This window comes from Mastigoproctus giganteus, chromosome 1 (genome assembly GCF_048544385.1).
Source record: "Mastigoproctus giganteus isolate SK-2022 chromosome 1, ASM4854438v1, whole genome shotgun sequence".
Lineage (NCBI taxonomy): Eukaryota > Metazoa > Arthropoda > Arachnida > Uropygi > Thelyphonidae > Mastigoproctus > Mastigoproctus giganteus.
Window position 1 is genome coordinate 110,432,594 of NC_143575.1, and position 13,175 is coordinate 110,445,768.

At 39.0% G+C, this 13,175-nt stretch overlaps 1 protein-coding gene across 4 annotated transcripts in view; it reads right to left on the bottom strand.

The window, feature by feature from the left end:
• LOC150091098 (mediator of RNA polymerase II transcription subunit 12-like protein) overlaps positions 1-13,175 on the bottom strand; it is an 825,386-nt gene that overhangs the window by 12,822 nt on the left and 799,389 nt on the right. For all 4 annotated transcript variants that reach the window (XM_090374287.1, XM_090374270.1, XM_090374279.1 and 1 more), the window contains one exon: positions 7,675-7,879. In XM_090374287.1, the coding sequence (XP_090230413.1) occupies positions 7,675-7,879 (205 nt within the window). The remainder of the gene's footprint in view (positions 1-7,674; positions 7,880-13,175) is intronic.

Here is a 13,175-nt window from a genome sequence, read left to right on the forward strand (position 1 = left end):
GAATGATGATTTCCAGCTCAGGACCCTGGGTGTGCTAAGGCCATACTCACCAGATGTGAGCCACCGGGGTTAATCGTCAGCATATGTGAATCAACTGCACTTGTTGGCCACAAACATCATCATGATTGCCATGAAGAGAATGCCAGACAGGACCCCTCCCCCCCCCTAGAGGCACACCAGCAATTACATGACACATGAAGGCCTTTGTTCCGATCTTTAGCACAAGGATCCTCTTGGATAGGAGAGATTATAGGAACCAGAGAACATTGCCACAGAAACTGAAATAGCTTTCTAAGAGATGTAGGAGTTTGGATATATATATATAGATGGCATCAAATCCAGAATAGAAGTCAAGATATATAACTGACAGTGCCTGTCTTTGTTCTAAGGCTTCTAAGATGTGCAGTGTGGTTGTTGCAAGGTTAGTTATAGTTGATCTACCCGAGATCCCATAGTGTATTTGCTGACGGCGGTTACAGAGAATTTGATGGGTGATTGATGGTATTACTACTTTCCCCAGAATTTTAGAAATACAGAGGTACTAGCAATGGGCCTGTGTTGGCTTGGGAGAGTTGACTGTTGGTGCTTAGGAAGGGGGCTAGACAGAGTACCTGTTCCACCGTGGTGAAAAGTAATGACATTCAAGGTAATGATATTCAAATGCATTTTGAGGAGTGGATTGATGATGAACCGTAGGATGCCACTGTCACGTCACGTCACGTCACAGGTGGTTGCTGTGAAAAGGAGAGCGTTAACGGCCTTTATAAGTTGTTGCTTGAAGAATCAGATTGTAGCAAGATTGTAGGATGAGAGTGATTGAAATCTGGTAAGTTAGACAGAGATGGAGGATGCTTGGAAAATCTGGCAACATAGTTGAGCCACTCAACCGGGCCAATGTTACTGGGAGAACTAACCTTTGTTTTGCAGAATAGTCTCCCTTTTCAGGGTTCTTTTGAGGTGCTCCTTAATTGCCGCTGATTTGTATCTGTTGAATTTAGCCCTAGCACTGGAGGATGCAGCGTGATCTTGGATGTTGCCAAAGTTTCCACTTCATACATGTAGTGATTGTATGAAGTGGAAGCTTTGGTTGAGTTGGGGAGTCCACCATGCTCTGGAACATGGTGGACTATCACCCTCCACTGGGGAGTTCCTGTACTATCACCCTTCACACCACCATCAAGGTGGTGGCGTGAAGGGTAATAGTACAGGAACTCCCCGACTTATGTAATAATCAATTTATGAAAATTCAACTTTACGTAAGCTTTTGCTGGCCGGTGCAAACTTAAAAAAACCGTGGAAATGTATTTTGCATCCCGTACGAAAAAATGGAGGTATCGTGAAACTATCGTAATGCGAACCCAATAACACACTGTTTGTTTTGTGTCATTTGTTCCAAGTCCTTGGAAGTTGAAAATTTCGCTATATTACTAAGCTATTTATCTCTCTAAAAGGACATATTTATAATGGAAATTGCACTACACTTTCATCGTCATCATATGTTCCTGTTATAAGAATCAAGTTTGAACGCCTTTTTCAAAAGCACATTTCTGGAGGTCACGAACATAAAACAACAAAAACAATTTGCACGTTCCGGTTTATTGGGCTTTTCTGTTAGTGCATTTAATTATAAATGGGTAGTAAACTCGATCTTATTGCATTTGCAATAATACCGATAACTGCAATTGTGTGGGTTTTTATGCTATTATGGTGAAATGTGTTCCCCTTCACTGAAATCTTCAATCATATAAAAAAACAAATTTTCAGAAACTTCTCTTCATTCCTATTTACATATTACAATGATGAAGGGAAAGGGACCAATGAAAAGTGCAAGTGGTGGTAGCGCCAGGAAACGAAACAAAATTGATTTAGAAATGATGATGAAAATGATTAAGAAGTAAGAAGCAGGACAAAGTTTGTCATCTATTGCAAGGGAATTAGGTCTTGCTGCTCAACAGTGAATACTATTTTAAATGACAGGGCACATATGAACACGTTAAAGTATCAATGCACTTAAGATCAACAGTGATCACAAAACAGCATTCAGGTGCTGTATCGAAGATGGAACAGCTGTTAATAATATGGATGGAAAATCAGATTCAGCAGCGAGTGCTCCAGAGTCTAACCATTCAAGGAAAAGCAACAAGTATTTATAAAGATATTAAGGATAAGTAAGGCGAACCCCAACCCAAGTTCGTGGCAAGCAACAGGGGTTTAATAGGTTCAAGCATCCTGCTGGTTTCCACCATGTTAAAGTATGCGGTGAAGTTGCCAGTGCCGATTCTGCAGCTGCAGAGAAATTTTGTGATGTGTTGGAAAAATTATTGATGAAGACGGCTATTCAATGCAGCAAATTTTTAACATTGATGAGACTGCTCTGTATTGGAAAAAAATTCCGGATCGAACATACATTGCCAAATAGGAAAATACAATGCCAGGTTTCAAAGTGTCAACTCCACTGCATTAGCTCCAAGCTCTTGCTTGGAGCTAATGCAGCAGGAGATTACAGATTAAAACCACTGCTTATGTACCTTTCTGAAAATCCGCGTGCATTTAAGGGCATCAATAAAGCCACCCTACCCATGCATTTCCGATCAAACCAGAGAGCATGGATAACAATATCTCTCTTTGAGGATTGGTTTAAATGCTGCTTCATTCCCGAGGTTGAAAAATATTGTAAAGACAACGTTTCTTTCAGGATTTTTCTTCTATTAGATAATGCTCCTGGACATCCTACGCATCTAGATGATTTCAATTCAAACCTGAGAGTCATATTTCTACCACCAAACATGACTTCACTCATCCAACCTATGGATCAGGGTGTCATTTTGAATTTAAAAGCATACTATTTATGCACAACATTTGCTCAGGCATTGTCTGCAGTAGACAGTGAAAAAAATTTTATGTTAAGAGACTTTTGCAAATCTCACAATATTTACCATGGCATCTTAAACATTAATAAGGCCTGGGCGGAAATTACTAAAAGTTGATTAAATGGCACATTGGAGGCATTTAAACAACTTTTAGTAATTTCACGGCACGTAAAGGGCTTTGAAGGATTTGAAAAAGACAAATCATATGAAGAGGTTACAGATAAGATTGTAAAGGTTGCACAGCTACTTCAGTTGGAGGTTGATGACAAAGACGTGGAGGAGTTAATAGAGGAAGAAGAGAAGGAATTATCTAACGAAGAACTTATTGACTTGCAGGCAGCGATAGTGAAAGAAGAAAATGCTGATGAAGCTCAAGATGAACCAAATGAGGAGCCAAGACACTTCATCACCAGAGAGATGGCAATGGCATATCATGAAATTGCATCGGCAATGGTGAGGTTTGAGAAGATGGATCCTAACAGTGAACAATTCTTAAAAGTTAACAGAGGGGTGAATGACATGCTTGCTTGCTATAAACAAATCTACGATGAAAAGAAAAAAGCCACCGTCCATTCATCCGTTGATATGTTCTTTCATAAGGTTGAGTGGCCGATCCCTTCTAAATCTCCACAGCCCTCAACCTCCGCAGTGGCGTACTTATCAGCTGAAGAAGTCAATTCTGGCAACAATGCTCGAGAGGTAAAACTTACTAACGTTATGCATGTCTGCTCTCTTTTCTTGTAATTTTATAATTTTAAAATTTTTAAATTGCACGTTTTTGTAATTTTTCCTGCGCATGAGATAAAAAATTGAATAAATACAATAAATAATTCTATTTGCATGTTCGTCAAACATTTCTTTTTTGATTCAATCAATTCAGCGAGCACAGTTGCGAATGTTACACAAGCATGGGAGAAATTCCGACTTACATAAAATTCGACTTACGTGGCGTTCCATGCATTATCTAATAGATGCAACCCCTACGTACGTCGGAGAGTTCCTGTATTCATCCATTTGGTCATTAGATCGATTGTGAGGCTCAGTTCACATCTATCTAAGGTGTTCCATGAGATAGTAGATGCAGCTTCAATGCATCACACTGGATTTAGAAATTGTGAGGCCGTGACCTTTCGCACAGATTTGGTTTTGGAGATGAAGCTTTTTTTTGGGTAGAAGAGCTGTAAATATGATTGGTTGGTGGTCCAATTGAAACACATCGCCTGTGGTTTCTTCGAGTTTACACGTTACCAAAGAATACACTATGTCCAGCAGGTTTTGGTTTCTTGTTGGCTGATAGTTAACTTGGAAGATTTGGAGAGATTCTGTGAGCTGACTTTTGAGGTTTGGATAGACGGCGAAAGATTGAAGTCTCCACATATGACATGAGTGGCTGCTGGGCACAGATTATTTATTAATCTGTGCCCAGTTAGTGGCTTTGTCAATAGCCATCACAGTTGGCACTGGAGGAAGGTTACTATTAAGGCTTTGATGTCTTGAAAAGTTCTTGAGATAGAGTGCGCAATGTAGAACTTTGCAGTATTGAAGATTATAGTAACTCCATCCCTCTGCAGTTTGTGAGAGGTAGCCAGTACATGAACACCCGCGGGAAAGGAGCAGCTTATATCTGTCTGGTTAGTCTATAGCCATGTTTCAGAGAGGCACAAGATGTCTAAGGAGTTTGACAGTAGAATCTCTTCCAGTGTGTTAAGTTTGTTTCTTAACACATTGCCTGCCAAGCTAGTTTAAAAAAAAAATTCCCCAGGTCCAAAAAATATTTAGTAAATAATTTGATTAGTAATTCTTAAATAAATATTGAAATGTTAGTGTTATGCAGTTTTTTGCTTAAAATATCAAAAAAGAGTATTTTTTTGTGTCGCATATATGTAGCCGACGTGGCCCAGTAGGTTACTTTATTTCTTGAGATGCCGTGTCTGCCACATATGTGTGACGCTTTTATGGCATACATATGAAGGTCATTTGTGATTAGTTTATTTATGCTGCAATAAAACTAATCCCGATAAAATAAACTCTCAAACGTCGCAATAAGTTTGTCAGTATTGTTAGAGATTTTGTGAAAACAGGTTCATTAGCGCACTGTATTATTCTCATTATTACTGTGTTGTGTTTCTCCGCAAGTTTCTACAAGTGTGTTGTAAAAAAAAAAAAAAAAAAATCCAAACAGCAATGGCTAAAAGAAAATTACTAAAAGAAGAGGAACTAAGAGAAATTGCAGAAAATCTTAGTAGCAGTTCTGAAGATGAAAAAGATTTTGACTCCGATGATTCGGTAATCCTGACTGGGATATTTCTTCAAATGAAGGAGATACTGAAATACCAGAAAATATTGAAGAAGTGCTTCAAGACTGGATGGAAGAAGAAAACACGGATGAGCAATTTGAAAATACCGAAGAACCTGAGATTGAAGCGACTGAAACAAATGATGCTATTGAATGGACTGAATATGAAGGATGCCAAAAAAGATTTAATTTTACAGGCAAATCGGGGCTGCAAATAGATGTATCAAGAAACATTACTCATCTTGAGGCATTTTGATTATTTTTTGATGAAGAAGTAATAAATCTTATTGTAATTGAAACAAACAGATAGGCAGAAAAGAAAATTCAGAGTACCCAAGCTTCGCAGCAGAGTCATCTAAAAAGGTGGCTTTCAACAACTGCTGATGAGATGAGAAAGTTTTTCGGGCTTCTTATGTGGATGGGACTAGTAAGATTAGGCAGCACTGCACCTTACTGGTCAACCAAACCTATTTATAAAATAATTTAGTAACAAAAATTATGTCTCGCAACAGATTTGAATTGTTGTTGTGCCTCATTCATTTTTCAGACAACGAAACCGCTATTCCAGGGGACAGATAGATGTTTTGCAGCCGAAATATCAGAAAATATTTTTCCCCGGCGAAGATTTCATCATTGACGAAACTCTTATTCTTTGGAAGGGAAGACTGATATTCCCGACAATATATTCCAAATAAAGCGCACAGGTAGAATCAAGCTGTTCAAGTTATGTTCCACTGAAGTAACCTGGTCGAGCAAAGACATTTTCAGGTAAATCTGAAAATTATATAAAATCCATAGGTTTAGCTGAAAAGGTCTGTAAAGAGTTATCGCAAGGACTTCTAAATGAAGGTCGCACCTTGTAATTAGACAACTTTTATACCAGCTACCATCTGGCATTATCGTTTCTTCATAAAAAAGCTCATGTTGTTGGTACATTATGAGCAAATAAAAAATTTATGCCCAAAGAAGTCACGTACCAAAATTAAATAAAGGGAAGATGATCAGCAAGGAAGAGAAAAATGGAATTATTGTTCGAAAGTGGCGAGATTCTCGAGATGTGAGACTACTAACAACAAAGCATGCACCAGAAATGGTTGATGGACCCTCCACCAGTAAAGGAAGATGGAAAGAAGCAAAAAAAAAACACTTCCTATTCTAGCTTAATAATAAGGGAAAGGCAGGCATTGATCTGTCGGATCAAATGGGTTAGTATGCCACAACGGTAAGAAAAGGGGTAAAGTGGTACCGGAAATTAGTGATAGAATATATACTCGGAATATCAGTTGTCAATTCGTAAGTGGTATACAAGAGTGCTACGCAAAAACAAATAAAAATAAGAAGCTTTCGGGAAGAGGTAGTTACAGATTTGCTAAATCTAGAATGGAAAGAGAAATGTGAAAAGTCAAAATTTGGTAACACTCATATACTAACGACAAAAATCAATGCAAACAACAAGAAAGTTAGAAGGATGTGCATTTTTTGTTATGCAAAATTGAAAGAGTCGGAAGGAAGATCAGTTGCTAGCAGAAATGGGAAAAGAGTTTTGACATATTGCAGAGACTGTACTTATCAGCCTTTCATGTGTTTGGAGTGTTTTGGACAACACCATAAATCAAAATAAATATAATTACAATTTTATAATTTTGTAATTATAAAATTTGTAATAATAAAGAATTTTTAAATAATGATCAGTTACTCGCTTATTTTTTCTCATAGCGGCATACAAATTTCATCACATGTAACACCGGAGGCCACGCTTTTCAAAAATAATGTAAATTTTCAACAATCAGCAGCACTATACAGCCGATGCAGCTCTCACCGAAACAGTGGGTGTTGACAATATATATCCAATGCAGCAGTTAACGTGTTAAGGACCTGGCTATTTTGGAACATTATCCAGATGGTAGGAGTTGTTATGCTTATCGTTGAAAAAATCATTGTCTAAGTAGAAATACTTGGACAATGATTTCCTCTGAAGCGTTCTCTACTTCCATAGGATATGCTATAATCTGTGTGCTTTTCAGTTTAAAACTGGTGTAGAATTACTCTTCTGATGTACAGGACACATCACACTTTATTTAAATTGGATGAGATTATTTACGTTTGGATATTTAAGATGTTCCAAGCTCTGCTTCTTTCTTGCTTGAATTGCAACCACTAGGATTTAGGATGAATAGTATGTTACTGGTAGTGACCGTACTTCTAGATCTTATCTGTGACATATGTGGTTGACACATCTAGTGTTCCGTGCTTAAAAAACTGCTTGTCATGTTTTACAAGCTCTCTATGCCTGTTCCGGCCTTCATTCATCTATTTTCCATCTAGAGTTTCTACAAGGTTGGTATATTATTTAAAATTTGAGTAATTATCTTCAAATGGAAAATCAATAAAACACTAACAATCAAAAATCTCTCTCTACTGACAGAAAATATTTTAATAGTAACAATTAACGCATTATACATTCTAATGTAACTACAAGTTTGGAAGAATAAAATTTTTGTAGCATACCTGCCAGGCTGAGGCATATATTGTCCTTGTTGATTCCTTATAGTGCTAGGTCCCATGATTCCAGGTCCTGTTTGGGAACCGCCATATGACTGATTGAAACCCGTTAACATCGAACTCGGTCGTGTCTCTATCATGCCTGCATTCTGCTGTAGTGGTGGTGGTGGTGGTGTATTGTAGCTTCCATAACTCTGGCTCATTGCAGAAGCTAGAAAAATAAAACAGAATTCACTGTGAGATCCTTTGCAGTACGTTTTTGAGTCAAAGAAAGAAAAAAAAGAAACATCTATATGAAGAAGGAGAGAACAGTCTCTTCCTAATATTAACATTAGTAGTTGCATATGATGCAAGAAAGCAAGCTTATACATCATCAGCAAAAAAACAAAAAAAAAAAAAAAAACACTTCCCATTTCACCTATCCATTCACTCCAATAGTTTGTCTAGATTTTCCTTGACTTTATTTAAACTATCAACTTCCACAACAACAGATGGAAGTTCAAGCAGTTAAAGTTCAAGTTAAAAGCAAACTTCTGCACATCTGTTCTGCAACCATCCTTCCTCAATTTGAACTTATGCCACCTTATGTGTGTAGTCAGAGCAAAGGGTGGGTAAAGTGCCTGCCTGGCAACCCAAAGGTCGCAGGTTCGATTCCCGCCTCGGGCTTGGATCAAAGTACTGCAAAAACCTTGGGAGGTGCATTATGGCCACGGAAGCCTATGCGCCAACAACTACCAAAAAAAAAAAAAAAAAGTCAGAGCAAGGGGAAGAATCCCATCAGCACTGAGCCTGCTCAATCCATTCAAAGCCTTAAACACCTCAATCAGATCACCACACAGGTGGTTAATCTCCAGATGCTGCAATTTGCAGAACTGAAGGTCTCTTTCATTCTCCACAACCCTGAGTGTAGTACCACACAGTTGGTACATTTTTCTGGGAAGTACTTTGCCTTCTCAAAAGTTAGTTGCTACTTCTCAGCCCATCTGTTTAGCTTTTCTAGATCCTGTTGCAGTAGCATACTGTCTTTAGTGTCATTAACAACCCTGCCAACCTTTGTATCATCTGCAAACTTGGACATTAAGCCTGATATACCATCATCAATACCATTGATAAATATACAAAACAACAACCGCCCCAACACCGAACCCTGGGGTACTCCACTAATATCTGACTGACTATACACTAATAACATTATTCCCCGAAGAGCAGTGTCCACTGATTAGCACTTTGTCTTCTCCCAACTCAACCATCATATTTTCCATAGAAGCAACTTGCCTTTATGCACTGCTCCACTTTGTACAGCAGTTTTTTATGTGCAACAGTATCAAAGCTTTTCTGAAATACAAGTATACAATATCAAAATTATTTTTTGCATTCAGTTCCTTTGTGACCACATCACAGTGTCCAATCAAATTGGTAAGGCAAGATTTCCCCTTAGCAAACTTATGCTGTGTCTAAAGTATAATTGCAGTCTTGTCTAGATGATCCTGCATTATTTCTTTAACCAGTGACTCTATTATTTTCACAGAACAGAAGTTAAACTAACAGGTGTTTGTAATTTCTTGCGTCACCCTTTGGGAATTGGGGATATATTCACACAGGTGGTAAAATTCACACGTGGAACTGTATGGTTAATTTTCAGCGATGAGAAAAGCATAAATAATTGCTTTTTTGATAAGCGCAGAAAAAGTCTATCCTCCCCATCAGATCATTTAACTATTTTAATAATAATGGAGCTGTCATTCCTGAAACTGGAGTTTGCATGACATACAGTTTTTGGTAATTTTTTCTAGATAGTGAAGTATTTTTGGCAGCTGTTCACAGTTCTGTAGAAAATTATGTAGAACCTCATCTAACTACCGTAGTGGAAAGTAATCTCTGTGTTTTCTAAACTGAATTAAATTGTGCTATCTACTCAGAATTGAATTGTGTTATCTACTTAGATCTTTTAGACATACCGAGTATGTGTACAGTATATAAAACAGAGCAGCATAAATGTCTCTGTGTTGGATCAGATAATATCACAGCCCTTAAACGAGAACCATTGGCAGGTAGTGATCAAGCAGTTGTCAGCTGGAAGATGAAGAAAGATGTTGCAGTAGTTAAAAAGTAAAGGCACGGGTATTAATTTCATAAGAGGGGGCTCCGATAGTTTAAGGCACTATATGGCATCTATTATTTGGGCGAATACACTTGAATTACCTTTAAAGCAAAAGTAACAGAAGCCACGAACACATTAAGAAAATATTAAAGGAGAAGGATGCCAAAGTGGATGAATGCGGAGCTGGCTGGTCAAATAGCGCAGAAAAAGATAGTATTGAAAGGTACCGAAGCCTACAACAAGTACAAGTTGATTTGTAATAGTACCACAGATAAGGTTAGAGAGGCCAAGGCTGGATATGAGAAAGCACAGGCTAAGAGTGCAAAGAATGGAGACAAGGAATTTTTTTAAAAAAAAAGCAAATCAGATTGGAGTCTTGTGCACTGTATAAAGAAAGTCTCAGACAACCACCCAGCTGATGTTGTTTATAAACTGAACAGGTGCTTTGCATCTGTCTTTAGTGAATAAAAACTCCTTCATGATGAGAAGAGGCTGTGCAAGTGAAATTAGCGATTTCAAAATTACAGATGACTATTTAGCAGAAAAGCTTACGAGCATAAAGGCAAGTAAAGCTCCTGGAATTGATGGCATATACCCAGTAATTTAAGGCCTCCGTAGCCAAGTGGTTAGGAGTGAGAGTGCAGTAGCATGCGCTTTTTGAGTAGAACAGGATTCAAGCCCCCGACTGCTAAATACGGTCAATCTGCCTACCTGCACTGGACCAGCATGGCAGATAATGTCCATTTCCCTCAACATGAATCATTGATGAGGCTTCCATCATGCAGTGCTTGAAAATAGCTGCAGTTTACCCTTTTTACCTTTTACCCAGTAGGTTGGAGAAGTGCCAACGTATCACCAATACATAAAGGTTATTTTATGCTGAACTTCTACAGCATTCAATTGATATGGAAGTTTTCAAATCCCTCTATCACGATGTTCGATCTAGCGGTCTGCACTATCGCAACGCCATATACGTTCGGCCAATGGTTTAAATTGAAATTTTTTTGACTGAACTATGTTGCTCGTAATTATTCTTACTAGTCTAAACATTGCCTAGAACATTAGTCCGATTCAAAAATATATATTTTTATGATTGCATTTTCCATTCCTGATTTATGGCTGATTGAGAGTTTGAGTAATTTAATTATGTCACATGGAAGCAGCCATTGCTTCCTCCTCGGGTGTTGACAACAAAGGCCGCGTTGTTGTTGTTGTTGTTGTTGTTGGGTCACATGACCATAAGGCCCCGTTTTGAATGGCTATAGTTCAATACTGAAGAGAGCCAGCTTATTCCTGGCGCGACTTGAGTACTCATATAATGATTATAATATTTCACATCAAAATATTATATTGAAATTTGCAATGCCAGTGCCCCTTGTTTCTTTCCCAGGGATGAGATAGTGCCCCAACAACTTGTGACACAAAGTATTGCGTCCATAGAGAAATACTAAGGAATTTGTGTTTCCTTCCCCCCCCCCACACCTCTGACCACAAACTTAGCATGGCTAAGGATCAACTTTTTTTCCTGGACAGTCTACGTTGTTCTTACTTCTGCCATCATTCTTAGTGCCCCCAAAACCCTCCGGAGAAATTAATTCCAAGTCTCTGGGACAACTCTTTCACCTGGGCATTTCCCACCTCCCCACATGACTGGTGGGAATACCCCAAAACTTTGCAGAGGGATTGCTTTGGAACTACCGGACCCACGGACTTGTGGTGTATGTCAAACAGCGACATTTACAACCTCTACAAGATCAGCAAAAATTAAATCCGATAATCCGAACTCTCCCAGTTAATCCATAAATCATGGACTCAACAGAAGAATGACAAGAAGAGACAGAAATCTTACTAACTGAGACCAGAGCCATACGGACTGCTGATCAGACTGAAGATATGGACGACCTTAAACTAGCTCCTATGACAAAGAAAAAGAATAATAAACTGGTGGTCCCAAAAAGTGATAGGAAACCCAGGAATAACTTCTCAGAGCAGAAGGAACAGGAACAAGTAACAAACACTCAGGTTGCAGTTCCCAAACAGCAGGACTCTTACCGACCCCCCCTTCCCCGGGACTCCACCCTGCCAGATGGCCCAGTTCTCACACTAAGGACACAACTGGAAGCGTTAATGGCAAAGTCCAACAGCAGGATCATGAGAGGACTGAGAAGCGATATAATCACTATACAAAATAAAATCGAAATTATTCTGGTCAATACGCAACATGAACAAGAGAAAGCCACAGCTAAATTGGAAGCCTACTTGGACGAGCGGGGGAAAACAAATGCAACAGTGTGCCCCCTCGTATGCAGATGCGCCCCAGCAGAGGAAGCAACACTTACTTAGAGACCCCAACCTGATGGTCTTCAGACCGGCGGTAGACACTAACGACACCCAGACAAGTAAGGAACTGAAGACAACCATCATGACTCAACTAAAGGACTATCTGAAAACAAGAATAAAGAGCATAAGAAAAACAAGGAATATAGGAGTTCTAATAGAGACCGAAACTAGGCAAGACATAGATAACATTATGACAAACACCAAAATTGCTACGATGAAACTCACAGCTGAGCCTCCGAAAAGGCGGGGCCCCTCGATCCTAGTCTTCAATGTGGATAAAGACATCACAGCTAAACAATTATTGTGGCAAGATCAGTGCCACAACCATCAAGCACCACACCTAGCTTAAACACCTTGGTGTAATCCTGGACTCAAAACTGTCCTTCCTCCCATACCCACAGTATATCCAAAAGAAGATAAGAAATTACATAGCATTGGTGTGTCCCTCAGGGACTGGGGTCTAAACCGACGTACCCTAGCCCTGTTTATTCCAGCCATCTCATATGCTACAGGGGTCTGATATCGCCGGGTAACTATTGTCACAAATCAGAAGAAATTAGCCACCATTCAAAGAGCAATACTACTTACCATCACCAGAGGCTGCTGCATGGTGAGCACTCCTGCTCTCAAAGTTCTCCCTCTAGACCTTGACATAATTAGATGTGGCATGTATCATCTGTCCAAAGGAATCTCCACTACCACCATTGGATTTACCACCAACCCAGCAATCAATCGCAATACAGAGAAAACGTGCCTTCTTGCTCACCTGCAGCGGGTATGGCAGGACAGATTTTTTTCTTTTTTTTTTTTTATGTAAACCCCAAACACGAGAGGTATTAGAACCTATAGTACTTAGTACCGTGCTTGGGTTGGAGGTTGAAAAGACGAAAGAAGATATTTGTTGACATTGGACTTGAACTTCTGTAGACTGTAATTTTCAGGAAATACGTATGAAGGAAGGTTGTTCCAGAAAATGGCAGTTGAATGAATAAACGAGGAAGATGAAAAGTTGGTTCTGTGAGTTTGAAGTTGGACAGTAAATGGATGTTGGCTGGTGGCAGCACGT